General features: G+C 42.4%; 1 protein-coding gene across 2 annotated transcripts; it reads left to right on the forward strand.

Annotated features, from left to right (window-relative positions):
* Window positions 1-1,200: 1,200 nt before the first annotated feature.
* LOC109878552 (protein FAM3C) lies at window positions 1,201-22,311 on the forward strand. 2 transcript variants are annotated; one of them, XM_031831439.1, is made up of 10 exons: window positions 1,201-1,352; window positions 7,371-7,427; window positions 13,945-14,049; window positions 15,423-15,446; window positions 15,886-16,009; window positions 17,118-17,176; window positions 18,093-18,143; window positions 18,250-18,334; window positions 18,818-18,944; window positions 20,093-22,311. In XM_031831439.1, the coding sequence occupies exons 2-10, from the start codon at window positions 7,415-7,417 to the stop codon at window positions 20,180-20,182; spliced, it is 678 nt and encodes a 225-aa protein (XP_031687299.1). In that variant the 5' UTR covers window positions 1,201-1,352; window positions 7,371-7,414; the 3' UTR covers window positions 20,183-22,311. The 2 variants fall into 2 exon arrangements, with proteins under 2 accessions (XP_031687299.1, XP_031687301.1); XM_031831441.1 differs by having other exon boundaries at window positions 1,231-1,352; window positions 13,990-14,049; window positions 20,093-22,307.
* Window positions 22,312-22,486: the final 175 nt, after the last annotated feature.

The following is a 22,486-nucleotide window of genomic DNA, read 5'->3' on the forward strand; positions in this document are numbered from 1 at the left end:
ATTGCAATGTACAACCTTACCTATGGATCTTGGGTCCATGAAATTGGGTATCAGCCTATTCAGTGACACCAACAGATTACAATTTACACAAATATGAGCTTTGTTTTGTACTCTCTGCTAATGCAGGAGTAAGAAAGGCCTAGTTCACTAATTTTGTAAAATAAAAAGATACTATTACTTTTTATTTTGATTTATCAGGGGCTTCCCGCGGATATAGAACTCACACTGTAGAACAGTAGGTGGAAACACAGAGCTAGATAAGAGGAACAGGTGGCCGTGTTCAGGTTGTAAATGGCAGCGAGTAGCGTGGATGAAAAGGAGGAAATTGAGAAAAGGTTGGAATGGCAACAGCTGTGCTGGAATGAGAACAATATGGGTGTCAGTTCTGATTATATAGAGCGGGAGAATGAGGGTCAAGAACTTAAATGGTCTGTAGTGTGGACACACAGGAAGAAGAGAGATCATGATACAGAAAGCAGTGGAGCGTCTAGGAAAGAAAGCATAAAGATGGCCAAGGTTAGAAGCAAGAGTCATAATGTGTCAGAGTGGAAAGTGGTGATGGTGTTTGATGAGACCACAGGGCCTCATTTACACCCTATCTGACTAACCAATGCCTTGGAGATAGAGATAGTTGAAGTCAAACTATCCTGGTTCATTGGAAAGGTAAATTGCTAATATTTTGTGGTAGCCAGGCTCAGAAAGGGAAGATTCTGCAAATGGAAAAGCTTATTGGGATGAAGCTCAAAAACCATATCCCTGGGGCTTATGCTAGGTTAAGGGAAGTCATCACTGGGGCCCCAATATCTACGTCCATAGTTGATATTAAAGAAAATGTGAAGGGAGGCAGAGTGATTGAGGCCAAAAGTTTGCTCAGTAGGAAAGAGGGTCAAAGAAGTGAAAGTTTATCAGTGCTGCTGAGGTTTGAGAAGGTTTTGCCTGGAACAGTACAGATAGTATTTTCTTATTTCAATGTTGTTGACATGCTGAACCATTCTAATGGTGGATTGTTTAAGCAGGTTCTAGATTAAGTTGAATGGATTCGGGGGCTTGGGATGCGTTTTTAGCAGGTATTGATTTGTTTTTTATTTTCTAGGTAGACCGTGATTCACCGACAACTTCAGGAGAGTACGTAGCAGTATGCACCTTAAACGTTTGTTTGACCGCTATGATTTAAAGATGAATAGAATGGCCTCACACTCCAGTACAGTAGGTGGCGGTGAAGAATAATGTATGGTCGTCCTTTATGTTTAGGAGATTATTGAAGTACCACAAGAGTAAATAGCGATTTTCTGAAACAGGGAAGAAGAGTCTGTCATCGTATAGCCAAGGCTTGTAACCGTGGCGTTTCTCAGGTAAAATTGCCAGCTATCTTGCTAACGTTCGCTGTTTAAAAAAATATTTTTAGCTCTTGCCAATTAAATCGATTTTCTGTTGGGGCAATCAGGTTTATCTAACTATTTTGGCTAGGGTTGGCTAGCTAGCTACTGTTAACGGAATCGAACTAATTTGTGAATCGCTGTAACTAGTTATGGCTAAATCTAACCATACCTTAACGTTACTTATTTGGGGACGATAATTTATTCGGAAAAATTGATGTGTCTAGTTTGCACAGTTAGCTGACTACTGTTAGCCAAACACTATTAACACATAACTAATTGTGTAGCCAGCAGATCTGACCCGATTGTTTAGGCTGTACCAGGGTCGGACAGGCTTCCTATGTAGATTAAGGCTGAAATGTATAACTTCCGGTGTAGATTAAGACTGGAGCCAGTGTGAGAAGGTTTGGGAAGTGTAGCTAGCACCCTCAATCCGAATTGTTCCAAAATGGCTGCTGTCCTGCTAACTCGCATGAGAACAACATAGCAGGCATTCAATCTTCTTGGTATGACAATTTGGACTACAAGGCATTTCCCATCCCTGTTTTGAGCTATGTTTTCTGAACCATATCTCGCGCCGGCTCCAACCCTAGTGCAGCTGAGCATTTTTTTATTTATTTAACCTTTATTTAACCAGGTAAGCAAGTTGAGAACAAGTTCTCATTTACAAGTGCGACCTGGCCAAGATAAAGCAAAGCAGTTCGACATATACAACAACAGAGTTACACATGGAGTAAAACAAACATACAGTCAATAATACAATAGAAAAATAAGTCTATATACAATGTGAGATAAGGGAGGTAAAGGCAAAAGGCCATGGTGGCGAAGTAAATACAATACAGCAAGTAAAACACTGGAATGGTAGATATGCAAAGTAGAAATAGAAATAATGGGGTGCAAAGGAGCAAAATACATAAATACAGTAGGGGAAGAGGTAGTTGTTTGGGCTAAATTATAGATGGGCTATGTACAGGTGCAGTAATCTGTGAGCTGCTCTGACAGCTGGTGCTTAAAGCTAGTGAGGGAGATGAGTGTTTCCAGTTTCAGAGATTTTTGTAGTTTGTTCCAGTCATTGGCAGCAGAGAACTGGAAGGAGAGGCACCCAAAGGAGGAATTTGTTTTTGGGGTGACCAGAGAGATATACATGCTGGAGCGTGTGCTGCTATGGTGACCAGCGAGCTGAGATAAAGGGGGACTTTACCTAGCAGGGTCTTGTAGATGACATGGAGCCAGTGGGTTTGGCGACGAGTATGAAGCGAGGGCCAGCCAACGAGAGCGTACAGGTCGCAGTGGTGGGTAGTATATGGGGCTTTGGTGACAAAACGGATGGCACTGTGATAGACTGCATCCAATTTATTGAGTAGGGTATTGGAGGCTATTTTGTAAATGACATCGCTGAAGTCGGTAGGATGGTCAGTTTTACAAGGGTATGTTTGGCAGCATGAGTGAAGGATGCTTTGTTGTGAAATAGGAAGCCAATTCTAGACATTATTTTGGATTGGAGATGTTTGATGTGAGTCTGGAAGGAGAGTTTACAGTCTAACCAGACACCTAGGTATTTGTAGTTGTCCACATATTCTAAGTCAGAGCCGTCCAGAGTAGTGATGCTGGACGGGCGGGCAGGTGCAGGCAGCGATTGGTTGAAAAGCATGCATTTAGTTTTACTTGTATTTAAGAGCAGTTGGAGGCCACGGAAGGAGCGTTGTATGGCATTGAAGCTTGTCTGGAGGGTTGTTAACACAGTGTCCAAAGAAGGACCAGAAGGATACAGAATGGTGTCGTCTGTGTAGAGGTGGATCAGAGACTCACCAGCCACAAGAGCGACTTCATTTATGTATACAGAGAAGAGTCGGCCCAAGAATTGAACCCTGTGGCACCCCATAGAGACTGTCAGAGGCCCGGACAACAGACCCTCCGATTTGACACACTGAACTCTATCAGAGAAATAGTTGGTGAACCAGGCGAGGCAATCATTTGAGAAACCAAGGCTATCGAGTCTGCCGATGAGGATGTGGTGATTGACAGAGTCAAAAGCCAATATTGTATTGTTTCTTATTGATAGCGGTTAAGATATCTTTTAGGACCTTGAGCGTGGCTGATCAATCTACTCGGATCTGCTGGCTAACTAATTGTACAAACTAGGATGCTTTCCTTCAGCTGTCCTGAATGTGTCTGTGGGTTTTTCCTTTCAATTAAGGCCTAGAAAACCAGGTGAGGGGAGTTCTTTACTAATTAGTGACCTTAATGGAATGATTTTGACATGTGCCCTGAGAGACTAACAGTGAAATGCTTACTTATGGTCCTTCCCAACAATGCAGAGAGAAAGAAATGAGAAATAACAGAAAAATAATACTAAATACACAATTAGTAACAATAACTGAGGTAGATATGTACATATGACTCGAAAACAGGATAGATAATAAACAATAGCAGCAGCGTATGTGATGAGTCAGTCAGTGCAAAAAGGGTAAATGCAGATTGTCCAGGTAGCTATTTGGTTAACTACTTAGCAGTGGCTTGGGGTTATAAACTGTTCAGGTCCTGTTGGTTCTAGCCTTGGTGCATCGGTACAGCTTGTCGTACAGTAGCAGAGAGAACAGTCTGACTGGCTGGAGTCTTTGAAAATGTTTAGGGCCTTCCTCTGACACCGCCTGGTATAGAGGTCCTGGATGGCAGGGAGCTCTGCCCCAGTGGAGTACTGGACCTTGCGGTCGGATGCCAAGCAGTTGCCATACCAGGCGGTGATGCAACCAGTCAAGATGCTCTCAACGGTGCAGCTGTATGACTTTTTGAGGATCTGAGGACCCATGCCAAATCTTTTCAGCCTCCTGAAGGGTCCCCTCTTCACCACTGTGTTGGTGTGTGGACCATGATAGGTCCTTAGTGGAGTGGACACAGTAACCTGAAGCTCTCAAGCTGCTCCACTACAGCCCTGTCAATGTGAATGGTGATGTGCTCTTCCCTCCGTTTCCTGTAATCCATGATCAGCTTCTTTCTCTTGCTGACATTTGATTGAGAAGTTGTCCACGGGTCAGATAGAATAGATGTATAACACATAGGAATAGGTCAAGGGAAAATGTGCTGTAGTTAAATGGAACACCTATAACCATACTACCCTGTTCACATTACTTGGCAGTTTTTCCAACAGGGTCAAGCTGTCTCTGAACCACACCTTTTGTTCTGTAGCTTGACTCATTTTGTTACCGCCAGGTACAATCCAGGACACACACTTGCAACCTGCTTCCTCACAGTGGGTTGTGGGAATTGCGGTTCAATAATCATTAATGTATGAAGGCTCTCTGTGGTCATTCACCTGCAGTAGAATCTGTCTAACACTTGTAAAGAGACAACTTCAACTGCGTCAGATAAGGGAGGAACAAAATGTGCCACATGCCAGACAAGTGGGCGACAACATTCCCTTGCAGTAATCTCCAGCCCAAAGCCCTGTGATGTGTGACTGGAAATGAAACAGGCTGACTGATGCTAATCCACAGAATACAACCTTGATCCAAGCATCAGATTCTCAATGCACAGCAATCACAGACACTAAGGCTTTGAGAGGCGATGTCAAGACAGGACAGGTGGGAGCAGAGGGTGATCGTGACAGAAATCACTTAGGTAGGTCTTATCTCTGCCTCATCTTACTGTCATTACCTCTCATTCCCCTTCCAATGCAAAAGCATCAGTATAGATGAATACATGACAGGTTGTATATAACCCGACCACGCGAGTCAAAAAGAAGATGGAATTCACACGGTACCTCAGAGCCCATTAATGGGATTTCTCACATTTAAGCCAGCAGCATACCACCCTGCATACCACTGCTGGCTTGCTTCTGAAGCTAAGCAGGGTTGGTCCTGGTCAGTCCCTGGATGGGAGACCAGATGCTGCTGAAAGTGGTGTTGGAGGGCCCGTAGGAGACACTATTTCCTCTGGTCTAAAAAAATATGCCAATGCCCCAGGGCAGTGATTGGGGACACTACCCTGTGTAGGGTGCCGTCTTTCGGATGGGACGTTAAACGGGTGTCCTGACTCTGAAGTCATTAAAGTTCCCATGGCAATTATTGTAAGAGTAGAGGTGTTAACCCTGGTATCCTGGCTAAATTCCCAATCTGGCCCTCAAACCATCACGGTCACCTAATAATCCCCAGTTTACAATTGGCTCATCTCCACTGTAACTATTCCCCAGGTCGTTGCTGTAAATGATAATGTGTTCTCAATCAATTTACCTGGTAAAATAACGAATAATAAAACATTGTCTGCTCTCCTGACCTTAAACACGCCTGCATAGTGTGTTAATCAGCTTCCATCAGTCCCTCAACATTGTCTGCTCTCCTGACCTTAAACACGCCTGCATAGTGTGTTAATCAGCTTCCATCAGTCCCTCAACATTGTCTGCTCTCCTGACCTTAAACACGCCTGCATAGTGTGTTAATCAGCTTCCATCAGTCCCTCAACATTGTCTGCTCTCCTAACCTTAAACACGCCTGCATAGTGTGTTAATCAGCTTCCATCAGTCCCTCAACATTGTCTGCTCTCCTGACCTTAAACACGCCTGCATAGTGTGTTAATCAGCTTCCATCAGTCCCTCAACATTGTCTGCTCTCCTGACCTTAAACACGCCTGCATAGTGTGTTAATCAGCTTCCATCAGTCCCTCAACATTGTCTGCTCTCCTGACCTTAAACACGCCTGCATAGTGTGTTAATCAGCTTCCATCAGTCCCTCAACATTGCTTATTGTTTATTACTTTTGCTGTGTTGGACCCAACATTATGACACTTTAGACAATGGTTACATATTTTCACCAATGCCAGGTATCAAGTCCTCTCAAAGATGCTAATGAATGTCCTAATGCTCTACCCATTGACATTGTCAGAACAAGCCTCTTAAAATTGCTCAAAAACAAACTCTTCCAATTAGCTCTCAGTCTCGAAAGCCCAGCTTTATATTTCACAGGCACGGACATAAATGAATCACGATGTATATTAAACACTTCAGTTTCCCACTTTTCTCATTTGCCTGGTCTCTGACCTCCCGAAATGCTTTCTCATCGTCGTGGGTGATCAGGCATACCACCATCGTGTCATCAGCAAACTTCATGACTGTGTTGGAGTCGTGGTTGAACAGGGAGTAACAGGAGGGCACTAAGCACTCACCCCTAATGGGCCCCAGTATTGACGGTCAGCGTGGCGGATGTGTTGTTGCCTACCCTCACCACTTGAGGGGCAGCCTGTCAGGAAGTCCAGGATCCAGTTGCAGAAGGAGGTGTTCAGTCCCAGGATCCTTAGTTTCAGTTAGCTTCACAGTGTAACATTTGACATCAAAATGAAAGAAAAGTTATCTTGCACATTCAGCTGTGGTGTTAAATAGGCTTTTAGAATTGTTGTCTTTATTTTGTTATCGTTAATGCCGTCTTTGGTGTGCTGATTAATGCACAAGCACTCCTTTTTCCCCCCACTCCTATCAATATTTATTTTGATTAAGTCATTTAATCAAATATTTTCAGTTGTCTTCCTCAAATGAACGGGAAGATGATGCAATCTTTCCAAGAGGAAGTAAATCTAATTTCATTGTTCCTCAACTCATGGCTCAATCATTTCATTCAGGTGTTAGTGGAGTTAGCAGGGAGTTTAGCCTTTCCTGGAGCATGTTTCGTTCTGAGGACATTTTACCTGGCTGAGACTCATTCGTATGACTGGTTGACCAAATTTGCCTCTTTGTAGGATAGCCCTCTAGCTTTGTATGTATTTCTGGCAATATTTATTTAGCCATCCCATTATGAACTACCGCTCTTCCTTGTTCTCAGTTAGATGCCAAATTGAGTCATGTTTTAAACCCAGGAGGAAAGGCTAATGTCCAAGTCGTAGTGTGACATGATCATACCCAACCAGCCAAAGTTAACTAGCTAGTCAACCTTACTGTCGAACCACTGTCTCTCCCTCTTTATGTCACCACACTGGAGAATATTGACATGTTGCTTTGTCTTTCAACAGGGGCATACATTGTGTTGTACTCACTGCAGATTCTTGGGACCAACATGAGAGCTGGAGGTAGGTTTTGCTATAATAGGTACCTGTATTTCTGACAGCATAACTTTTATCACATTTACTTGGGTCAGTGTGTGACAATTGTTTATCTTGGCTATTCTGTCTACAAATCCTATTCTTAATCACTGGACAACATAGCTATGCCTATAGCCTACTTGTTTAGTTTATTAGGGACGCCATTAGCTACTGCTCATGTAGCTGCTACTCTTCCTGGGGTCCACACAACATGCATTACAAAATACAGAACGGTAATAGACAAGAACATAAGATATTACTTTAATATAGAAATAAGAGGTGTGTGTGGAAGAAAGACTCCAATAGACAGCAAATACTATTTACACACTTCATATATACATTCTTATGTACAATACAGTTAAATGAGACCTTCAGAAAGAGGAGAGGTGCTGTGATACAATATGTTTCTAAATGTGAATAAATGTGAGCATTCCAGGATTTCATGTTTCTATACATAACTGAGCGACACACTAAATGTGTTTTTGGTTTGGGTACCGTGAAGAAAGCCATAGTGGTGTGTCTGGGGTATGTATGTTTTGAAGTGTATGCAAATGGTTAGGCATTTTCAAATTAAAAAAAAAAAATCTTAGACTAGAAGTAGTCAGTTTCTCCTCAACCATGAAAGACTATCATGTTGTGTGTGTGCAGTTAAAGGCAAGGCTTTTGTTTTCAGCCAGCTGCAGCTTTGTAGGTCTTTCTTTGCTGCACCTGACCATATTATGGGACAAGATCAAAGCCTGGTACAGTTGAGCTTTGTGTCAAAAACGCAGAACACACCACAACATACATACTGTACCGCTCACCATCTTCACAAAAACTTTGTATGTGACTTGGCAATGACAACTGGTATAAATGGGTTTGTGGGGTGTGTTCATAGACAAAGGCTTTGAAATGTCCAAAAATATTCTCTGCTAAATGTCAATAGTCCCCCACAAAATCAATACAGTTCAAGCAATAATAAACAATAAACTCTTACACAACCTCACTTTGACCTCACCATTCTGTATACATCTGGCCCTTCTTTGGACACTGTGTTAACTAACCTCCAAATGAGCTTCAATGCCATACATCACTCCTTCTGTGGCCTCCAACTGCTCTTAAACGCTAGTAAAACCAAATGCATGCTTTTCAACCATTCGCTGTCCGCACCCGCCCGCCCGACTAGCATCACTACCTTGGACGGTTCTGACCTAGAATATGTGGACAACTATAAACACCAAGGTGTCTGGCTAGACTGTAAACTCTCCTTCCAGACTCATATTAAACATCACCAATCCAAAATAATGTCTAGAATTGGCTTCCTATTTCACAACAAAGCATCCTTCACTCATGCTGCCAAACATACCCTTGTAAAACTGACCATCCTACCGACTTCAGCGATGTCATTTACAAAATAGCCTCCAATACCCTACTCAATAAATTGGATGCAGTCTATCACAGTGCCATCCGTTTTGTTACCAAATCACCTTATACCACCCACCACTGTGGCTCTTTCTATTTAGACTGTAAACTCTCCTTCCAGACTCATATTAAACATCACCAATCCAAAATAATGTCTAGAATTGGCTTTCTATTTCGCAAACGAAGCCTCCTTCACTCACGCCGCCAAACTTACCCTAGTAAAACTGACTATCCTACCGATCCTCGACTTCGGTGATGTCCTCTACGAAATAGCTTCTAATACTCTACTCATCAAACCGGATGCAGTCTATCACAGTGCCATCCGTTTTGTTACCAAATCACCTTATGCCACCCACCACTGTGACCTGTATGCTCTAGTCGGCTGGCCCTCGCTACATATTCGTCGCCAGATCCACTGGCTCCAGGTCATCTATAAGTCTATGCTAGGTAAAGCTCCGCCTTATCTCAGCTCACTGGTCACGATAACAACGCCCACCCGTAGCACGCGCTCCAGCAGGTATATCTCACTGGTCATCCCCAAAGCCAACGCCGTCTTTCCTTCCAGTTCTCTGCTGCCAGTGACTGGAACGAATTGCAAAAATCGCTGAAGCTGGAGACTTATATTTCCCTCACTAACTTTATACATCAGCTAACCGATCACTGCAGCTGTACATAGTCCATCTGTAAATAGCCCACCTAATCTACGTACCTCATCCCCATATAGTTTTTATTTACTTTTCTGCTCTTTTGCACACCAGTATTTCTACTTGCACATCATCATCTGCTCATTTATCACTCCAGTGTTAATCTGCTAAATTGTAATTACTTCGCTACTATGGCCTATTTATTGCCTACCTCACGTCATTTGCACACACTGTATATAGACTTTCTTTTTTTCCTATTGTGTTGACTGTACGCTTGTTTATTCCATGTGTAACTGTGTTGTTTGTGTCGTCACTGCTTTGCTTTATCTTGGCCAGGTCACAGTTGTAAATGAGAACTTGTTGTCAACTAGCTTACCTGGTTAAATAAAGGTGAAATAATAAATTAACTAAAATGTCAACCCAAATACATCCGTCAGGGCAATAATAGTCCAGCGACACTGAACATCAAAGGGAGCGCAGTGGGGAACAATAAGTTTCCTGGAGCGATAGAGGGAAAATTAGTGAAAGAGGGGGGTGGGGGTTTAGCTGTTGACTTCAGGCTTGCAGTTGCACTGTCTGTCAGTCTGATACACCTGATGGTTTGTTTGTCAAAGCTTCGCAACACTGTTGCTACTAATCCATTCGATCAATGACAGGAGCGGGCCACAAGACTCCAAACATGACCTAGAGCGCTAATACCGGCGATCAACTTCAACAACAAACTAATCACGCTGAAAATAAACAGGACTTCTGCCAGGAGTTAAACACAATGTCAAAACTGCCACGCCGACCGAGAGCCTCCATACAGAGCCGGAAGAGCCATTGTTATTATCTCCCTCCTGACTGCTGCTGTGCACTTAAAGGGGCAGCCCACGGTGAAGGCTCCGTGCAGGATTTCTCTACAAATGTTCACAACCATCTCCAGTTTAGGTCTTAAGAGCTTTGAACCAAATTTAATGCTTTTTGGTTTCAGAACGACAGATTTGTACCTTGTCAGCTCGGGGATTCGAACTTGCAACCTTTCGGTTACTAGTCCAACGCTCTAACCACTAGGCTACCCTGCCGCCCCACTCTGTGAGCTCATTGGCTGTAGATGGTGATGTGTGCAATCAGCATACGTAGAACCACCATATGTGGTGGTTCTGACTTCTTGTAAGACAAGTGGCAAATCATTTGTAAAAATAGAGAAGAGTAACGGCCCAAGGAAACTGTCCTGAGGGATACTACTGCACATATCTGATGTTGGAGAAGCTTCCATTGAAGAACACTCTGGGTTCTGTTGGGTAATTAACTCTTCAACCGTGTGATGGCAGGGGACGTAAAGCCATTCCAAGTGAGGTTTTTTCAATAAGAAATGGTCAATAACACAAGGCTTCACTGAAACCTAACAATACAGCTCCAACTATCATCTAATCAATTTATTTTAGCCAGTCATGAGTCAGTGCAGTACAAGTTGAGTGCCTTTCCCTATATGCATGCTGAAAGTCATTATAAAATAACATTGCATTTGTTCAAACGCAGTTCTCCATCAGTTTACTGAAAACAAGCAGCACACTGACTGGGTGGATGTTAGATGCAGCAAATGGTGCTTTACTATTTGTAGGTAGTGGAATTACTTTAGCTTTCTTCCACACCTGTGGACACAATCCTGGTTAAAGACATGGTAACTTGGGGTGGCAATACAGTCTTACCATTCTCAGTAGTTTCCCATCTAGGTTGTCTATACTTGGTGGCTTATCATTGATGGATGGTAACTGTTTTTCTACCTATTCCACACTAACTTGACCAAATTCAAAACGGCATTCCTACTCTTTCATTATTAGATCTTCAATGCACATATGGTGGTTCAATGTTTTAACTAACTAATGTTTGTCCTCTTTACCGGTGAAATTGTCATTGAAATGATTTTGCTATATCAAAAGGTTTTGCTAAAATGGCCCACCAACATCAATGAATGATACAGTGCCTTGCGAAAGTATTCGGCCCCCTTGAACTTTGCCACCATTTGCCACATTTCAGGCTTCAAACATAAAGATAAAAAACTGTATTTTTTTGTGAAGAATCAACAACAAGTGGGACACAATCATGAAGTGGAACGACATTTATTGGATATTTCAAACTTTTTTAACAAATCAAAAACTGAAAAATTGGGCGTGCAAAATTATTCAGCCCCCTTAAGTTAATACTTTAGCGCCACCTTTTGCTGCGATTACAGCTGTAAGTCGCTTGGGGTATGTCTCTATCAGTTTTGCACATCGAGAGATTCCATTCCTCCTTGCAAAACAGCTCGAGCTCAGTGAGGTTGGATGGAGAGCATTTGTGAACAGCAGTTTTCAGTTCATTCCACAGATTCTCGATTGGATTCAGGTCTGGACATTGACTTGGCCATTCTAACACCTGGATATGTTTATTTTTGAACCATTCCATTGTAGATTTTGCTTTATGTTTTGGATCATTGTCTTGTTGGAAGACAAATCTCCGTCCCAGTCTCAGGTCTTTTGCAGACTCCATCAGGTTTTCTTCCAGAATGGTCCTGTATTTGGCTCCATCCATCTTCCCATCAATTTGAACCATCTTCCCTGTCCCTGCTGAAGAAAAGCAGGCCCAAACCATGATGCTGCCACCACCATGTTTGACAGTGGGGATGGTGTGTTCAGGGTGATGCACTGTGTTGCTTTCACGCCAAACATAACGTTTTGCATTGTTGCCAAAAAGTTCAATTTTGGTTTCATCTGACCAGAGCACCTTCTTCCACATGTTTGGTGTGTCTCCCAGGTGGCTTGTGGCAAACTTTAAACAACACTTTTTATGGATATCTTTAAGAAATGGCTTTCTTCTTGCCACTCTTCCATAAAGGCCAGATTTGTGCAATATACGACTGATTGTTGTCCTATGGACAGAGTCTCCCACCTCAGCTGTAGATCTCTGCAGTTCATCCAGAGTGATCATGGGCCTCTTGGCTGCATCTCTGATCAGTCTTCTCCTTGTATGAGCTGAAAGTTTAGAGGGACGGCCAGGTCTTGGTAGATTTGCAGTGGTCTGATACTCCTTCCATTTCAATATTATCGCTTGCACAGTGCTCCTTGGGATGTTTAAAGCTTGGGAAATCTTTTTGTATCCAAATCCGGCTTTAAACTTCTTCACAACAGTATCTCGGACCTGCCTGGTGTGTTCCTTGTTCTTCATGATGCTCTCTGCGCTTTTAACGGACCTCTGAGACTATCACAGTGCAGGTGCATTTATACGGAGACTTGATTACACACAGGTGGATTGTATTTATCATCATTAGTCATTTAGGTCAACATTGGATCATTCAGAGATCCTCACTGAACTTCTGGAGAGAGTTTGCTGCACTGAAAGTAAAGGGGCTGAATAATTTTGCACGCCCAATTTTTCAGTTTTTGATTTGTTAAAAAAGTTTGAAATATCCAATAAATGTCGTTCCACTTCATGATTGTGTCCCACTTGTTGTTGATTCTTCACAAAAAAATACAGTTTTATATCTTTATGTTTGAAGCCTGAAATGTGGCAAAAGGTCGCAAAGTTCAAGGGGGCCGAATACTTTCGCAAGGCACTGTATATCAAAAGGTTTTGCTAAAATGGCCCATCAACATCAATGAACGATGTAGATTTAATTGGGTTTTCTGTCCATAATATAACTTAAGGTGATCCAAAGTATTTTACCATAGATTTTAAATGTAAATTATCTTGTTGTTAGTAATATTCTTCTTATTATAACAAATAAAAAAGTCTCAATTGACAGTATGTCAACCAATCAGCTGAGCAGCCTGAATTTTGTCTTTTTTTGTCTTTTTTTTCTTCATTTCTTTGGACCATTTTTCAGTTTATCGACCCAGGGGGCTCTAACAGTTCTCAGTTTCTTAACAGGTACATGCTTGTCAACAATTGGCAAGAATCATTTTACAAATACTCCAAGTGCTGCATCTGGTTTCTCCTCATACACATCAGGTCAACAAATGTTTTTCATCTTAAACAAGTCCTGAGAACATGTTGTAAGATCTGTTATAAATAGCTTTAGACTCTGCCTTTGGTACTTGTGGCTTTTCTTGTTATTGCCACATTCTTATGGTCACTAGCCAATGGGAACTGATATTGCTTTGGAGCCAAGCTCTGCAGCAGTGGTGAAGATCTGATCAATACTAGTGGATGTCACAGATCCAACACTATTGGTTTACACTCTAGTTGGTTGAGTGATAACCTGGGTCATGTTACAGGCTTTAGTCACAGTAAGAAACTTCCTCTGGAGAAGACAACTAGATAACCAGTCAATGTTCAGGTCACCAAGCAAATACATTTCTCTGTTAGCATCAGAGACCTTATCTGACACACATATTAGACATGGTGTTGAAATAGTGTTCCATTTCCTCTCTCTCCTCTCTCCTGCTGTCTATTGATCTCTTCATTCTCTTTCTTTGGTCTATGTATCTAATTTCCTTCAGGCTTCTTGAAGTTGGCTGCATTGGTTTCTGTCTTTTTCCTGGCAGTTTTCCTTGCCTTCCAGCTGCTGGAAATTAACATGGACTTCAATCTGGGGAATGTGTTTGGTGAGTTTGGTTACAGGTGTTTTCCAGTTTTGTAACTGTATCAATCTATTGCCTGATCTTGCATGGAATTCCAAGGAGGAATCACTTAGTTTCAAAGGCTGTTGTTTTGAATAATCTCTCAATAGATGGTATTAATAATCTTCCTCAGGGATTCTAAATTTAGGCCTTCAGAAAAACCTTTGTCGTGTCTGCATGCGACACCCCCAGTCTCTGGTTGAAACTAAATTCACACACTACGAAGACGGAAGGTGTGTAGCGCATGTTGTTTTTCGTCACAAAAGGGGTGACTCCTTGTAATATTCTCTGGCATTCGGCCGTACTTTTGTGCTACAGGAAATTGAGACGCTCGGTATCATTCCCTTCCATAGCCGTCGGGGCAGTGTTGTCGCTCGGTATCATTCCCTTCCGTAGCCGTGGGGGCAGTGTTGTCGCTCGGTATCATTCCCTTCCGTAGCCGTGGGGGCAGTGTTGTCGCTCGGTATCATTCCCTTCCGTAGCCGTGGGGGCAGTGTTGTCGCTCGGTATCATTCCCTTCCGTAGCCGTGGGGCCAGTGTTGTCGCTCGGTATCATTCCCTTCCGTAGCCGTGGGGGCCAGTGTTGCCGCTCGGTATCATTCCCTTCCGTAGCCGTGGGGCCAGTGTTGTCGCTCGGTATCATTCCCTTCCGTAGCCGTGGGGCCAGTGTTGTCGCTCGGTATCATTCCCTTCCGTAGCCGTGGGGCCAGTGTTGTCGCTCGGTATCATTCCCTTCCGTAGCCGTGGGGCCAGTGTTGTCGCTCGGTATCATTCCCTTCCGTAGCCGTGGGGGCAGTGTTGTCGCTCGGTATCATTCCCTTCCGTAGCCGTGGGGCCAGTGTTGTAGCTCGGTTCCTTGTTCTGATCTACAGGGTATTAATCAAAGTAGCCTATTTTGTATTTGTAACCAAATATAATCTCTGCGGCTGTTCAAACGCTAAACCAAACAACAAAAATCCACCCCCTGAAAATATTTAGTTTATTAGTAAAAACCTGTGATTCAAGGCTATTGTGAAGTGGTAGAACCTGCTTTAGCCAACTAGCTAGCCGTGTGCTTTTATCTGATATCTGAATGAGTACACAAGCAGGATATCAAACTGGGATAATGTTTTAGGTTGTACCGGCAAGTAGAAGAGTATTTGCTAGGGCATGTTTTAAAAAAAGATAAATCTGATTTCACATGGAGATGTGTGATGCTAAAAGGCCTGGCCAGCTTACTATGTTTTTAGCCAGGCTACAGACAGATTTAGTGCAAAGCTCAATGTTTTAACTTTCTTAAATAAGGAGCTCACGGGCTAATGTCATAAAGACATCTGGAACTCGAGTCAAACTTGTCTGTTTCTGTCCCTCCACAACAGGGTCTATGCCTGTAGAGGAAGGCCGTAAGTATACTTCAATAACTTCTCCTGTTGCATCACTTTAACCTGATTTCCTCAATCAATCAAGTTACATTTCTTCTTTTCTTTCCTCCCTGTGGTATATGAAAATCAGAGCTGATCTTCTCTTAACAAACCATGGAAACACCATGTATGCTTAAGTGTTAGGAGCTAAGTTGTTAATCTGTGTGTATTGTGTACTTACCACCTGGCCTTTATTGTGAATGTTTTGGTTCTTTAGCTGTTGAGTTCTATGTAAATAGTCTGGTTTGTTCTGTAGGTGTGTGAGTTATATTGTGCGTGAGAGAGATTCAAGCTGTGTGTGTAATAGTAGACTGTGTTTGCAGGGCCTAGATATGTACGTGTTCGCTGATATTGTGTGTGTTTGATGGGGGGTGCTAAAGTGTGTTGGTATTGTATACTCTGTTTGGAATTCCATTCACAGCTACCAGACAGGAACGCTACAAGTGTGGCCTCTCCAAGCCATGTCCCGAGGGACACTTCTCCTTTAAGATGGCCAGCGGAGCAGCCAGTGTTGTCGGTCCCAAAATCTGCCTGGAGGACAACATGTAAGAGACATGATGGACCAATAATAACAGTACAACCAAAGACCCACATCCCTCTCAACCTATAATAACAGTACAACCAAAGACCCACATCCCTCTTAACCTATATTAACAGTACAACCAACAACCCACCCCCTCTTAACCTATATTAACAGTACAACCAACAACCCACCCCCTCTTAACCTATAATAACAGTACAACCAACAACCCACCCCCTCTTAACCTATAATAACAGTACAACCAACAACCCACCCCCTCTTAACCTATAATAACAGTACAACCAACAACCCACCCCCTCTTAACCTATAATAACAGTACAACCAACAACCCACCCCCTCTTAACCTATAATAACAGTACAACCCACCCCCTCTTAACCGATACGCAGGGGCCTAATTAGAAACAAGTGTTTTAAATAAGACATGTTTTATCCCCCCCCCCCACGCAAAAAAAGAACCTTGCGCTTGACTTTTCCTTCTAGCACTGACTTTAATGATAACTACTTTTTATTTTGAAAGAACTTACAGCACTTACTATGACTGTTATGTGGTGTCTCACCTAGCTATCTTAAGATGGATGTGCAACTGTAAGTAGCTGTGGATAAGAGCGTCTGCTAAATGACTAAAAGGTAAACATCTATTGCCAGGTAGAAATCTAGAGTGCAAGGCTGACACAATAGGATATTCTACAACACAATTATCCATGTCTGTTCTACAGGATGCATTTCTATTCTTATTTTATAGATTCCTAGACAGACTAGCGTAGACCGGTATGAACTAGATCATAACTGAGATGGAGATTCAATTTAAACATGCCTGAAGCAACCTGTTGACTGTTAACCCTCTATTTAATTAACTGTTGACTGACTCTTGTGGCATTCTGCATCCGTGTTATTGAAATCCAATTCCTCAGACAGTGCTTCAAGGGAATCAAGTCTGGTTCAGAATAAGTCTTTTATTTTTGTGTCGACGCTATACGACCAGGGTGTGACAAGTCTCAGTGCAGTGGTACACGACCGGGAACAAAGACAAGGATGGGACAAACCTAACCACAAAGTACCCAATAAAATACATGCAGGCTCACTGTCACATAATGCTTAATTTGTCCTTTCAGATTGATGAGTGGAGTCAAGAACAACGTGGGCAGAGGAATTAACATCGCCCTGGTTAATGGTAAACTAGCCTTGTCACTGCTACATGCCATAGACAAACAGTACTTCTCCTTGTAGTCAAATCGGTTGTTTTACATGACTACATCTGAGTAATATGACATCTGGTGTGTGAAACATTTACTTTGTTTAGTGATTGGCAGCTCGAGTCCTTCGAGGATGTGTAGAGTGCCTAGATGGCTGTTAGTGCTGGGCTGGAACAAAAGCCTGCATACAACATGGCCCTGGACTGTAGTTGCCCATCCCTGCCTTGGTTAACTACTTCAATACTAACTCGTCCATACCGCTGTTCATATACACTGAGTGTACAAAACATTAAGAACACCTTCCTAATATTGCGTTGCACCCCCTTTTACCCTCAGAACAGCCTCAATTTGACGGGGCATGGACACTACAATGTGTCAAAAGCGTTCCACAGGGATGTTGACTCCAATGTGTCCCACAGTTGTCAAGTTGGCTTGATGTCATTTGGGTAGTGGACCATTCTTGATACACACCGGAAACTTGGTGTGACAAACCCAGCAGGGTTGCAGTTCTTTACACAAATCGCTGCGCCTGGCATTTACTATCATACCCCGTTCAAAGGCATTTACTCTCATACCCCGTTCAAAGGCATTTAAATATTTTTCTCTTGCCAATTCACATTCTAAATGGCAAACATACACAATCCATGTCTCAAGGCTTAGAAATCCTTATTTGACCTGTCTACACTGATTGAATTTGATTTAACAGGTGACATCAATAAGGGATCATAGCTTTCGCCTGGATTCACCTGGTCAGTCTGTCACGGAAAGAGGTGTTCTTAATGTTTTGTACACTCAGTGTAAACAGTACTTTCCATTGTCATTGAATGTACTATAATTCACTTAGCTTGTGAGTGTACATTAGCTTGTCGTGAACAAGTTGTTTGTTCTCCACAGGAAAGACAGGGGACCTCATCAAGACAGACTACTTTGACATGTGGGCGGGAGGTGAGGCCTTAGTTTCAGTTAATTTTCCGTGTCACGGAGTGCCTCTTGACTAGGCAGGCGGACCAGGCAAACCTGTCTTGTACCTGTGTTTTTGTTGTGTGTGCAGATGTCAACACGCTCATCACATTCCTGAAGACTATTGAAGAAGGAACAGTAGTGATGATGGCCACGTTTGACGATTCGGCCTCCAAGTAGGTGTTCCGAACTGAAGAAAAGATGCACATTCAGCATTTAACTTCTCCGTGAACTTTTAAGCTTAGGCAAATACTTCAATTAAGTGTCTTGATCAATCTGTTTCGTTCCTCCAGGGACTGAATTCAACCCTTGTAGAATGAACAAATGACTATCACATAAATAAACCCGTTAACTGACTGCGGGGAAATGTAAATGAATTTCTCCCTAACTGCTGATATTAAAGGAGTCACCAATTACTGATGTATAACAATGGTGACTAAGAGCAAAGGTTCAAGTAAAGGAAAGAGTGGTAGGTAGAGATATTTAAGTGTCTAGTCTACAGACTCTCAATGACATTCTAGCTGTGTATACACTAGAAAACGGACAGAAATGGTGAGGGACTACCTGAACTTGTCCAATAAGAAACGTTTTAATTTTTGTGTTGTAACATTTTGCTACGGTGTGAACAAATGAATACGACCCTGCTTTGTGGTCCACAGGCTGAACGACGAGTCCAAGAAGATGATTGGTGAACTTGGAAGTTCCAGCATCAGCACATTAGGTTTCAGGGACAACTGGATCTTTGTGGGAGGCAAAGGGATCAAGACCAAGAGTCCCTTTGAGCAGGTAACTTCAACCCCCCCCCCCCCCCCCCACTTTTTAAATCTTTATCATCCTTAACCTGGTTTGTTCACATTTTTTCTTTTTGGTCTGTTCACAACGGGACTTTTTCACCTCTCCCCGTTGAAATATCATGGCTTCAGTGAAGCACAACTGAGAGAACTTTGTCTATAGCAATATAGTACCTAGAACACACCATTTATCATGATACAGATTCATTTCCCAGCCCTGTCATAAAGACTTGTGCGCACTGTTCTGCTTCAGAAATGGGCATGTTTTATATTGGAGTCGATACAATAACTTGTAAAACTGCACCTGGATGTCCTCATCAACAACCCTCAGACTCAACTCTGGACCTCCATGCCAGTACCACTGCATTTTGTTCATTGTTCCCCTCTAATCAGGGACTGATTTAGACTCGGGACACAGTGTGTGTGTGTGCAATTAATTATCAGGTAGAACAGAACCAGAACCAACTCCGGACCTTGTAGGTTAAGAGTTGAACACCCCTGGTCTACAACGTTGCAGATGTCATCGGAGGTTTGATTACCTAGAGAGGCAAGGTGAAATATCCCAAATGGAGCTAGATGAAGCCAGAACAATAATCTACTTGTTGAGCAAAGCTATAGCCTTCAGTCTGGTGTTCATGGTCAGTTTGTCAAGGTCCCGACATCAGCGTATAACTCTCTTGCAGCAGGGCACTTTGACATGAGAATGCACTCGAACGTGACATTTGTTTGTAAACTAAAAATTGCTTTATAAGATAAGTAAAACACAGCCGCTCCATGATTTAGTTTTCGTTCTTTACAGTTCTGAACTATTGATTTCGTTATCTGAGTTTCACCAGACAAGACAATTTTGAGAATACTGTCTTTTTACATTTCCATCTGACCCTTGAACATGTCCCAGAGTGAACAGGCACTCCTTCAATATTGACTTTCCATCCTCCCTTATGTGTTCTTGGGACATTGTTTGTGATCGCTGTGCCGGTACACACACAGCCTTATCAGACAAGAGGGGCCATGCAATGTGCTTCCCAAATGGTGTCCTATTCCCTTGTAGTGCACAAAACACTTGCATTATATAGGGAATAGGCTGCAATTTGGGATGCTGACATTGGGTCTAATCCAAAACCTCTGTCTCTGTCTCTACAGCACATAAAGAACAACGTCGACACCAACAAGTACGAGGGCTGGCCCGAGGTGCTGGAGATGGAAGGCTGCATACCCCAAAGACAGGAGTGATCTTTTCACTTGAACCCTCGATCGGCCATCTCCGGTTCCCTTCATAGCCGACCCCTTCACGCCTTTGGTTGCGTCTCCCATTCGTCTCTTAAAATAGTGTACTTGCACACTTTCCTATGATGGCTCTAGCAATTGAAACTCCCTCCACCCAATGCTAACACCAACGCAGCCTTGGTATTTTAGAGACTGTCCCTCTGTGTTGCAGCTGTCAATGTTTGCAGCAATCGGTGTTTGACGTCAGGAAGCATCCTTGTTTGTTTGTGTCAAGGTATTGTCTACATATAGAAAGAGGAATGGTATGGCAGAAATTCCTGTTATTGGTTATTCAGCAGAATGTACCAAGATCACTGTGAAATTTGTAAATAGAACTACAAAAAAGTATCACACTTTTGAACATCGATATTGTAATATAACATCTTGGAAAGCTATATGGCTTAAGATCCTTGTTACTTAAGAGTGAATTTATATTATAGCTTTTTATCTTTAGTGATTGGTCTTTTTTTATTTATGATAGTTTTTGTGTGGGTTGGGAGTGGAATGAGTGAGGAAGCATAGAGCTAAATCACGTTAGTGGGGATTTTGTCTTGTGTGCATCTTCCTTGGATAGAATGAGGATCGTTGGTTTTGGATGGGGGTCATGTACGTAAGTGTTTCAGTAACAATCTTATCGATATTTTAGGGAAATATTTAGCTGATTTGATAAATCACTTGGGATTTTATTGGCACCTTTACAGCTTTGGAAAAAACATTCAAGAAATAGATTGATACAGTACAAAGATGGCTAGGTTTTGAGGGTAGATCTTACTTTCCCCAGTATCTCTGGTTTACTTTAAAGACTACTAACTCTGCATCACATCTCTTCCACTTGGCTCTCCTAAAGCTTTGATTTCCTCATTGCGACTGACTTTTTTGTTCTTATCATATAATGCAAGAACTGCCTAGGCTGAAGCTCACAGCTTTTAGCTGAGTTACTGTTGGCTTTTGCAACATTGCATCATGTCCCCCCTGGATCTTCTTCAGTGAGCGGTCTCAGTACCACTACCACTGTTCATTAGCTGTGGTCATATTATCTACAATTCAACCCAGCTGTCATTTTGTCACACTTGGAATGGAGTTAGCTACATATATAACAAATAATACATTTGACGTTTTATTTAAAGAAGCAAGTCGGTTAAGCACAAATTCTTATTTACAATGAAGGCCTACACCGGCCAAACCCGGACGACGCTGGGCCAATCGTGCGCCGCCCCATGGGAATACCAATCAGGACCAGTTGTGATACCGTCTGGAATGGAACCAGGGTATCTAGTGACTCCTCAAGCACTGAGATTCAGTGCCTTAGACCGCTGCACCACTCGGGGACCCATGGATTGATTCAGTGGATTCATTCCTGTTCTGTGTGTGAAGTTGAATCCATTCGGACATTATTGCATATGCAGTTATGTCATGTGCTTTAACTACGGTAACACCTGGTGCTGAAAGTAGCACACGTTTCAGAGTGTAATGTAAAACATCTCAGCTCGGTCCCCTAGTTGGTTCAAAGGATAACTGTCTGTTTTTGGTCAAATGGCAGGAATACATTCCTGTTTCTGTTTGCTTTTAGGGCAGTACATGTAACCTAACACAATGTGATTGGAGGCTATTCTGAAACCTGTTCCCCCATCCACTTGTCTATGGAGTCATTGTAATGAAGGATTTCTCCTTTTGTCTTGACATTGGCAAGATATTTAACACAATGAATGACATCCTCTACATTGCCTTTTAAAAAAAGTTCTGTGTTCTGTTTCTTGGTTTCATTTGAGGACCTTGAGTGAAGTGAAAAGCCCAAATCGATACCCCATCGATGCCATTCCAAAACAAGTGTGTCCTTCCTGCTCTTAATGGAATTCATCCCACCAATGTGCCTTGTCTGACTTACAAATCCATAGACAGTCTATGTAATATTCATTATTTCTGCATCTCTACTAAACTACTGATTTGTTAATCATTCATGTTGTTGCAAGGAAGTTAAATGGGGAACAATTCTGATTGTGACTCATTTTGTTGCAATGTCTTACATCTGTGTCGTGAAACATTTCAAACAACTTACCATTCATGAGTATGATTTAATAAAGCTCAACCGGTCTTCATTGTACGTGTGACATTTATTTAAACAGAAGTCCTGAATTTGGAAAGTATTTCTCTCTGCCTTTAACATCTTAAATCATGTTGGCAGATGAAGTTGACTTGATTTTAGGGAGGTGTGAGGTCGTATGAGGGGGTGCCGAGGCATATTTCTGTCTGTAATAAAGCACTTTTTGGGAG

The sequence above is a fragment of the Oncorhynchus kisutch genome, linkage group LG9 (assembly GCF_002021735.2).
Source record: "Oncorhynchus kisutch isolate 150728-3 linkage group LG9, Okis_V2, whole genome shotgun sequence".
Classification (NCBI taxonomy): Eukaryota; Metazoa; Chordata; class Actinopteri; order Salmoniformes; family Salmonidae; genus Oncorhynchus; species Oncorhynchus kisutch.